The 10,097-nt window shown below is 36.9% G+C and overlaps 1 protein-coding gene across 1 annotated transcript; it reads left to right on the forward strand.

Annotated features, from left to right (window-relative positions):
• The first annotated feature begins 7,397 nt into the window (after positions 1 to 7,397).
• Positions 7,398 to 8,597, forward strand: LOC118749876. The gene has a single exon (XM_036484652.1). The coding sequence runs from the start codon at positions 7,398 to 7,400 to the stop codon at positions 8,595 to 8,597; it is 1,200 nt and encodes a 399-aa protein (XP_036340545.1).
• Positions 8,598 to 10,097: the final 1,500 nt, after the last annotated feature.

Raw genomic sequence — 10,097 nt, forward strand, 5'->3', positions numbered from 1 at the left:
CAATTTTCTCAAAACCGTGTTTTGTAACATTCGACATCCGTTTTCTGCGCCTGCGGATATTGCAGACAGAATTGTCGCAGCACGAACTGCTATTAGGCTAAGGGAAACCGGGTCCTTTTGTGACATAAAAAAAGGAAAAGAAGACATTTCTCTGCTACAGAAAATGTTTTTATGGGACACTTTAAAACACGTTACGTCCCAAGGGCTAGTGATGGGGGTTCTGACAGGTCATTGTGCGATTGGTACTAAGCTGTACATCATTTCTCTACTACAGAAAATGTTTTTATGGGACACTTTAAAACACGTTACGTCCCAAGGGCTAGTGATGGAGGTTCTGACAGGCCATTGTGCGACTGGTACTAAGCTGTACATCATTGAGCTATAAAATAGTTGGTCACATTAGCCATGACACACACGACGGTAGAACTGAGATACTATCGATAGTACCGCCACTCGATAGTTTTCGATGCGATAGTTGAAAACATCGATAGTATCGAGAGTACTATCGTCGTTAACCACATTATGTAATAGTGTTCAATTGAAATCCTCAATTCTCTGAAAATTTATAAAAAGAAATAAATTACTCTGTAAATTACACATATTTTTTTTTATTTGAATGAATCAAAAGGAACTTTTTATAAAAATAGAATAAACTTATTAATTTATCAGTACATCTGAGTTAGATATGTATGTATACTTATGTACATACATACATTTCTATGTACTTGAACAGGCAACATCTGAATTTGTTGTATGGAAAAATGAAATTCGGATTTTGTTTATCCCTTTTCAAATGCAAGGGAGTGAATGTGGTTATAGTAATACATTTTTAGTACTAGAAAACAAAAAATATTAGTTTAAATTTACAACTCAAGGACAAGGGAAATTATTCAACTTTTACCATATTATTAGAAAACGAATAAAGTGCTGGTAAAAATAACATTTTTACCTGTTTTGACTATTTCTTTGTCTATTTAATGTTTATAAATTTTTTGTAGATGTTGTACAAAACATAAAAAATACAACAAAATTTCATTAAAATTACAAGATTTATAATTAAAATTTCCATAAAAAATTGTATTTGGAGTTATATAGCATAACAAATTTTAATATATATATAATTCTGTGCAAGTTTGTAGTCACTAAAAATCCCAATGATTCTTAGTATTTTTTTGGTGACGGCCCAGCAAAAAACACGATTACCACAGAAACGAAAGTGGAAACAAGCTAGGCGATGGGAATCGCTTACCCTTTCGCTTCAAGAAGGCATTATTTTTACATGGGCATGTCATTGGCCGTAAGCCCTTAACCGCACCATTACCTTCGAACGAAGGGAGAACGCATGAATAAACAGAATCAACAGAAGCGAATAAAGAATGCCTTACAGAGAACTAATGTAGAATGCCTAGATAAGTACATACTTATTTATATTAAATTGAAATCAGAAAATGTCTTAAAAGATTAAAATTAATCAAAATTTTTATAAATCAGTTTATATACATACATATGTATGTATTTAGGTATTTAGATTTAACTTAAAAATCGGTATGTACAATAAAGTGGTCCAAAAATGTATGTAAAAAAATAAGGTCGGATTTTTAATGCCGCCACCCCTATGATTGTTATATACCAAAAAAATATACCCATTCTTGAAAATCAATATTTTTCGATCGGAAAACTTTACTTATCTTCAGGAGATTCTCAGTAATAATACTCAATTGTTTCTTTAACAATTTTTTCATGGTAACTATATTTTATAGGTCCTCCAAAGGCCTTAGAAAATGCAATGGGGGGGCCAATAATAAATCTTTAATCATAAAAAATGGTTAAATAAACAATTTGATATTAATACTCGAAATCTTCTGAAAAGAACCACAGTTTTCCGGTCGAAAAATTTTGATTTTCAAGAGTTTTATACCATTTCTACGAAAAATTGTTTTTTCTCCATATAAAATACATGGAAAACTTTGAGCGCTTTGAGCACTCCCTAAATATTTCTTGATTTCAAAATAAAAAATAGGGGTATATTTATTCGATATAGATCAATCCTAGGGTGTGCATGCATTAAAACTCCGACTTTATTTTTTCGCCCCACTCTAATGTACAAACATGCATATTTAATTAAGCTTAAAATTTTACTTCTTCACTCTTGTACTTCACTTCATTGACTGACTTCAACCTCGCAAATTGAACACAGCAAAACATGATTTTTATGCGAGACAAATTTCCACAGAAAGCAATGGAAGAAAAAGAATTTTGACTACGATGCAGCATTCTACTTTGTATTCCCCGAAATGAAGCAAAGAAGCGAAATAAAAAAAATATTGTAGGACATTCTACTTTGCATTCCCTGAAATGAAGCAAGGAAGCGAAGCAAATAAAATATTGTAGGACATTCTAGTTTGCATTCCCCGAAACGAAGCAAAGAAGTGAATTAAAAACAAGTAAGAAAGTCTAAGTTCGGGCGGAGCCGAACATTAAATACCCGGCGCAAGTATTAAATATATGTTTTCCACCTTTCCGAAAGCTACCGCTACATGATAAGCCGGCGTGTATAAATTTTAAGTAAACTAGCGTCCTTAAATTTCAAAATATTGAAATTTCAAGCATTTCTGAAATTTACCATTATATGAAAAGCGGCCGTAATTTTAGTCCGATTTCAACAATTTTCAATGGTTTACTTTTATGTGGCAAGCACAATAACCATACCGAGTTTGGTACAAATTGCTAGAACGGTTAGCGAGATACATATACGTGATCATAAGTGGGCGGTGCCACGCCCATTTTCCAAAATTTTATCATAAACGTATTTCCTGGCAAAGAATTGTTGCAACCATCATTTTGAATAAATTAAATATTTACTGATTTAACGAGGATTTCGTATTTCTCGAAATTACCGTTATATGGGATGTGGCCAACAACTGTGCCAAGTTTGGAATAAATTGATGCAGCTGCTACGAAGATATACACATGTAACCATAAGTGGGCGTGGCTACGCCCATTTTCAAACAAATGTTAATATTCTTATTTTTCGTCTAAAATTTATTATAAATATCAATTTTGAGTGAATTATCTTCAGTAGTTACTAAAATATCGCAGTTTTTGTATTTCTGAAAATTACCGTTATAGGTAGGCGTGGTTATTGTCCGATTTTGCCCATTTTCAATACCATCCGTCTTACGCCCGAAAGAAGTACACGTACCAAGTTTCGTTAAGATATCTTAATTTTTACTCGAGTTATCGTGTGCACAGACGGACGGACAGACGGACGGACGGACAGACAGTCACCGCTTAATCGATTTCTCTTTTCATTCTGATCATTTATGTATACATTTGTCTATATCTATCTCGATTCGTTTTGCCTGTTACAAACAACCGCTATGTGAACAAAGTTATAATACCCTTGTGCACAAGTGCGCTCGCGTATAAAAAATATTATAGGATTTTCTACTTTGCATTCCCCGAAATGAAACAAAGAAGCGAAATAAATAAAATATTGAAAGACATTCTACTTAGCAATACCGGCAATGCCTAAAAGAAGCGAATAAATTCAAAGGCGTTATATCGCTATGCCTTCTAGAACAAGTTACTCCTAAAAGCGATTACCGATTTTCTGCTGGGGGTGTTCTGAATTTCCTTTCATATAAGAAAACTAAATTTACCTAAATAAATTGTGATTTCCTGTAATGTATGAATATTTAAAATCTTACTTTTACTTGAAATTGCCTCGAGACATGAAGTTGCGTCGAGATGTGAAGAGAATATAGCGAAGTTTTGCTGAAGACCGACATCGATAGTCTTCAAAAACTATCGATAGAGGCGATAGTTTTCAACTATCGATAGTATCCCAGCTCTACATGACGGAGCCCGTATTGTTTCTCCACAAATAGAACTTAATGCACAACAACTGGAATCAATGTCTGTTCAAATTACCAAGGAATAAAAATATGTGCTTGTGAAAGCAGATTGTACCATGAGAGAACAGTTATATTTTTTGGCAATTTATATTTCTCCCAATCAACCAGTAAATAAACTTATTGAAGTCCTCTACGAGAGTTTAATAAAATACACACCAAAAGTATCGCGGATATTAAAAAAACTACAATAAAATTCTGATGATTTTAAGTTTGTATTTTAATGTGAGATATGCGTTGGATTCAGCGCTCCCTTTGATTGAGTTCCTCAGCATCAAATTAAAATTAAAAACGCCCAGAAGTCGCACCGAGTAGACAACACGATGCAAAACAATCAGTGATACTATATTTCAATATATATTGATCACATCTCAACTAAAGCGTTTGTTTCATATCTTAGTTACCATTAGTGCTGAAAAAACATCGATATTTACGCGCATCAATGTTTCGATATTTTTGGGAGAGCAACATCGATGTATCGATACATCGACCTTTTTAAATTGCGAATTTTTTAAATGTTGGCTGAATTCATTAACACAGATATGCAAACCATCAGTCTCTTTAATTTCACAACCACACAAGATAAATGAGCTCAATTTGGACTTTGATTTAAAAGAGAGTGATATTTTGCATTATTGTGTTTATAAACACAGCCATTTACATATATTGCTGAAAATTTGTTAAAAGTCTTGTAAATTTCTTAATAATTCATATTAAGATTTCAGTAAAATAGAATTCGAATTATTGGAATCTACGTTCAAAAACACATTTGTATACATACATATACATAAGATGAAAGATTTCCATTGAAAACACACACATAAACACAGTCCTACAAAGAATCTGCGACTTAAAGATTTAAAGTTGTGCTAATACCAGTAACCTAAAGAATTAATAATTTGTATTTAATAAGCTTTATTTATCTATTAAAATTGTGCTCGTAGATTTTCACTTACCTATGTGATGGTTTAGACAAAAACATCGAACATCGAAAAATAAAACATCTGTTTAGGCCTTCAGCCTAAATATTTCAAAAAGCTGGTGCTCCACCCTAATGTCATTTTCTCTATTTGTGTGCGCATGCGTGTGTATATAACTATACATGCGCACGTATGTATACACATACGTATTAACGCGAACGTGGGCCGTTAGCAAGTCCTTCCCGCCGGACAACGAACTTTCGTTAACTTTCCCCTTCTATATCGGTGTTTGTCCGGCGGTCCGCAACTAACGCGATTTAATTTAATCTTTCACTTCTCTTTTGAATCATCAAGGAAGAACACCGGAGCTACCAGCCTCATCGATATTTCCCGCATTAAGGTAATAGACTCAATTGTATAAAAAGAAAACTTGACAAATATATATGACTATTGATTTGAATTAACACTAAATCACTGTCTGTATCCTTTTATTTCTTTTTGCAAATAATGCAAAACCCCTGTGCGTCCGAGCGCTAAAGTCGAGGATGCACATGCGTTTTGACATGGTCCAATCGAAGCCGAGCGATAAATGATCAACGACGTGCATATATATATTACAGACCACAACCACAGCGTACACAGGGAATTATTGTCCAGCAATCACTTTTGCCACAACGTTTTCCGAAAAATCGATTGGTCAAGCCACAGAGATCTAGCGACAACACAACCACACTCAGCTTACTTGCCACTACACCTGCTACATTTGCCAGGACACCAACGAGCGTACAACACATTTGAACCACCAAACACCAATCACTTTTAATTCAAGGTACGTGGTTATAATTTCAATTGCACTTGTTAGAAAATTGCCAAAAAAAAAAAAAAAACGTTTTAAATTCAATGCGCGTGTGCAAAATACACAATTCAAGCATTTAATTTGAAGCCACACTGTTAATAATTGAGGTTAGTCTGTGACAACAAGTGACAACAGCGACCACAATTAGGTGTTCTTTGCAACATTAGCATATTCACACATAGTGTCACACAATACTCGTTGGTTTGCTGCTTATTTTTGGAGTCTTGGTTCTAAGTACGTCCGCAAACGGCTACCAAAAATAAGTGCACCTTGCAACCACTCGTATATATATACTCACAACAGTGATCCGTATCACATAATATTGTTAATAACGAATTTCGATTCACAGTCCATAATTCTTAATCTTCATTTTTCTGATCGCTTTTTCACTGCCCCATTAGTTGGGTTAAATTCTTTTGTATATTTGCGAACAATTTGTCACTGTTTCGAGGATACATAACCTCTAAATTTGTTATTTGCATTGAATCAATTGTGGATTTTCACTAAATCACTACGCATAAGCGATTCAACTCCGTATAATGTTGCACATTTTTTAACATATATACATATTTGCTGCTTACGTTACACACATCACGATTTTACCACGTTTATTATTTACACCTTATTGCGTACGTTGCATAGCTTATCAAAGCGCATAGATATTAGTCTGCACAGTTGGGTGGCGAGTCGTTAGTAAACAATAATTCTAGAAAAAAAGGTTTACATTTTAATAAAGTGTATAATATATTTCGCAATATAAACTAATTTGAATCTTTTTAATTCGCTGGATTTCTGGTATACATTTAAGTGGCAAGTTCCGGTGGGTAAAAAATTGGCAACTTCTCTTGCGCATACAACCTCTAATCTTCGATAAGATTAAGTGTGTAAAATCCTATAGATTCTATCTGGGCATTTTAATTATACTTCGTTCAGGGTAAATACATTTAACAATGGAATCGTATATTCTTTTGGCAGAAGCTGTAACAGAGTTCGAATCTGATTATAACAGCAAGACGAATTAAAAGCTTTGTGGGAAAAAACCAAGTCAGCTTACGATAAGCTTATCAATGAGGGATTAACTAAGGATGATGCCAAGGCCATAAAAAAGAAGAATAAGATTTCCTTTCAAAGCTATGTCAGGTGCATGTCAGCTATTGCTTCTCAGGTTGAAATACTAACCAAAGCGACCAAAGGTGTAGAGGATCAGTCCGTCCGGGAACACGATATCCACCTGCCACCGTGCGATACGGATGTGTTCAAGAGCGACTATCTTTCATGGCCAACTTTCCGAGATATGTTCACGGCCATCTACATCTTGAACAAGCGCCTCACCCCAGTTGAGAAACTAGTTCACCTCAACAATAAAACGCAAAAGACATAGTGCGAAAGTGCCCACTTACCCATGAAGGCTTTTCGACAGCCTGGAAAAGCCTGTGTGTGCGATACGAAAGCAAACGTATCTTAGTTAACACACAATTAAAAGTTTTATTTAGCTTAAATACAGTGGAATCTGAGTGTGGTAGCTCAATTAAAAATCTACAGCGCGAGATTAATAATTGTTTATCGTCCCTAAAAAGTCATCAAATTGACATCTCTAATTGGGACGCAATTATTATATATTTGTGTTCAACGAAGCTTCCAGAAAGTACACTGGCTCTATGGGAACAGACCATAGACCAGAAAACTGACATTCCAAAGTGGGAGGATATGGACAGGTTCCTATCCAATAGATTTCAAACTTTGGAAACTCTAGCGGGACTAAAGGGTACAACAGCGGCGAAAGCTCCAAAGCACCAACCCGCACGACACCACCAGGAAGCTGGCACTAAAAGGCTAGGAGCCTTTCAGGCAAGCGTGACCAAGTTCATCTGCCAAATGTGCCAAACTAATGAGCACAAGTTACGCAACTGTCCACAATTCCTCAACAAAACACCTGCTGATAGAATCGATTTTTTGAAAGGCAAAAAATGGTGCCTGAATTGTCTTAGTACTGGACATACTGTGTCAAGATGCACAAACCCATTTAATTGTATCAAGTGCCACTCGCGACACAACACGCTCCTTCATATTGAGACAGCTCAAACAAAGGCAACGACACTTGGGACCTCTTCAGATTCTGCGACTAATTCTGCGTCAACATCCAATCAGGCCCAAGCCAAACGCAATTCAACAAAATCAAACAAGCATACAAGCAAAAACGTGAAGTCTTGCTATGCGAATACAAACACAGGTGTGTTATTAGGGACAGCACGCGTCAACATTTATTTCAATGGTACGAACTATTCCGCTAGAGCACTTATTGATTCTGGTTCAGAGTGTTCTTTCATCACTGAAAGACTAAAACGCAGAATTCACCTGCCGTCAAAGCGTATGCATGCCCAAGTTTCGGGCATCACTAATACAACTACGGCGCAGGTTAAAGAAGAGTGCAACATCGAATTGCGGTCTCCTGTTGACCCATTGTTCCGCTTAAATACCTCAGTGCTCGTGCTAGCACAACTGACTGGAAATCTTCCTACTTGCCACATTAGTGCAGTGACTAAGCAAGCATTTCCAGATCTGATTCTAGCGGATAAACGATTTTTCGTGAATGAACCCGTAGACCTTGTTCTGGGTGGCGACATATATCCACAAATTATTCTGAGCGGGCTTAAGAAGAACATATTAAACACACTTCTAGCCCAAGAAACAGTATTTGGTTGGATAATAACGGGGCGAACTGATACCACGAATCCAGGAACGAATATCGTCTCATACTACAGCGAAGTAAGTCTGGACAAGCAACTGAGTGCCTTTTGGGAGCTTGAGGAGATTCCAAGGAACAAAAGCCCTAATGAAGACGACAAGTACTGCGAGGAGCTGTATCAGAAGAAAGGAAGGAAAATACATCGTGTCACTACCATTTAGAAAAGATTTTCTAGGAAATATATCCCTAGGCCCATCCCTTAAAAGAGCATGTTCTCAATTTTACCGGAATGAAACACGGCTGGCCAAGGATCCCGTCCTGCGAAAGGAATACAATAGGGTTCTAGCGGAATATGAAACGCTTGGGCATATGTCGAAAATAACAAATAACCCGCAGACTCGTCCAATAATTATTTTCTGCCGCACCACGCTGTGATAAAGGCAGAAAGTACTTCAACGAGAGTACGCGTGGTGTTCAATGCCTCAAGCCCAACGGCGAATGGCAACAGCCTAAATGACGTACTTTTCCCAGGACCAGTACTTCAGGCAGATCTTCCGATATTAATACTCCGTTGGAGACTGTACAGTTGTGTGTTCAACAGTGACATTGAGAAGATGTATAGGCAAATTCTGGTGTACAACAACCATACTAAGTATCAGAGGATAATTTTTCGCACTAACCCGAATAACCCGATCAGTCTGTACGAATTAAAGACTGTCACGTTCGGTATCAATTGTGCTCCTTATCTGGCTATAAGGACACTTTTACAATTAGCTGACGATGTGCAAAGCTCCCATCCAGTAGCATCTAATATACTGCGAAAATGCATGTATGTCGACGATGTATTATCTGGTGGACACACTATCTATTCAGCAATAAAAGCCAGAGATGAGATATCGGATGTGTTGCAATCAGCCGGTTTTCCACTTCGAAAGTGGACAGCCAATAGCGAGCAAATACTTATTGGCATACCGAAAGCAGATCTACTTAGTGAAAATTTTTTGGCGTTTGAAGATACCAGCGCAGTCAAGGCTCTTGGAATAAGATGGAATGCCCATACGGATCTTTTCTATTTTATAGCAAGGCCATTGGAGTAAAGCGATACTGTTACGAAAAGAGCGATACTAGCCACTCTTCGATCCGCTGGGGTGGCTTGCGCCTATCATAATTGTAGCCAAAATCCTTATGCAAAATATTTGGCTGGAAGGCACAGATTGGGATGAAACTGTGTCTTCGACCACTCTAGACCGATGGCAGAATTTTACTCAACATTATAACGAAATTAATAATATTCGTATACCGCGATGGGTACACTTTTCTCCAACGGATGACATACAAATACACGGATTCTGTGACGCGTCGGAGAAAGCATATGCCGCCTCTGTGTATATGCGTGTCAAAAGAGATAGCAAAGTTTTTATTAACCTGCTTTTGGCAAAAACCAGAGTTGCTCCTGTTAAAACTATATCGCTACCCCGACTGGAACTTTGCGGAGCGGTACTATTGGCGGAAATAGTTGATTCGATAATCAACAATCTCAATTTAGGGCATACCAACATACATCTGTGGACCGACTCCACAACCGTGCTCGCTTGGATTCGCAAGCCTCCGTGTTCATGGTCAACTTTCGTTGCCCATAGAATCACAAAAATTGTAGAGAAAGTCGGAAACAAGAATTGGCTGCATGTGGATTCGACATCTAAACCAGCAGACTTAGCGAG

This window comes from Rhagoletis pomonella, unplaced genomic scaffold, assembly GCF_013731165.1.
Source record: "Rhagoletis pomonella isolate Grant_MI unplaced genomic scaffold, Rhpom_1.0 Rhpom_scaffold_00073, whole genome shotgun sequence".
Classification (NCBI taxonomy): Eukaryota; Metazoa; Arthropoda; class Insecta; order Diptera; family Tephritidae; genus Rhagoletis; species Rhagoletis pomonella.

Coding starts and splice junctions, on each gene's coding strand:
- LOC118749876 (XM_036484652.1), top strand. CDS start 7,398: ATGGACAGGTTCCTATCCAATAGATTTCAAACTTTGGAAACTCTAGCG.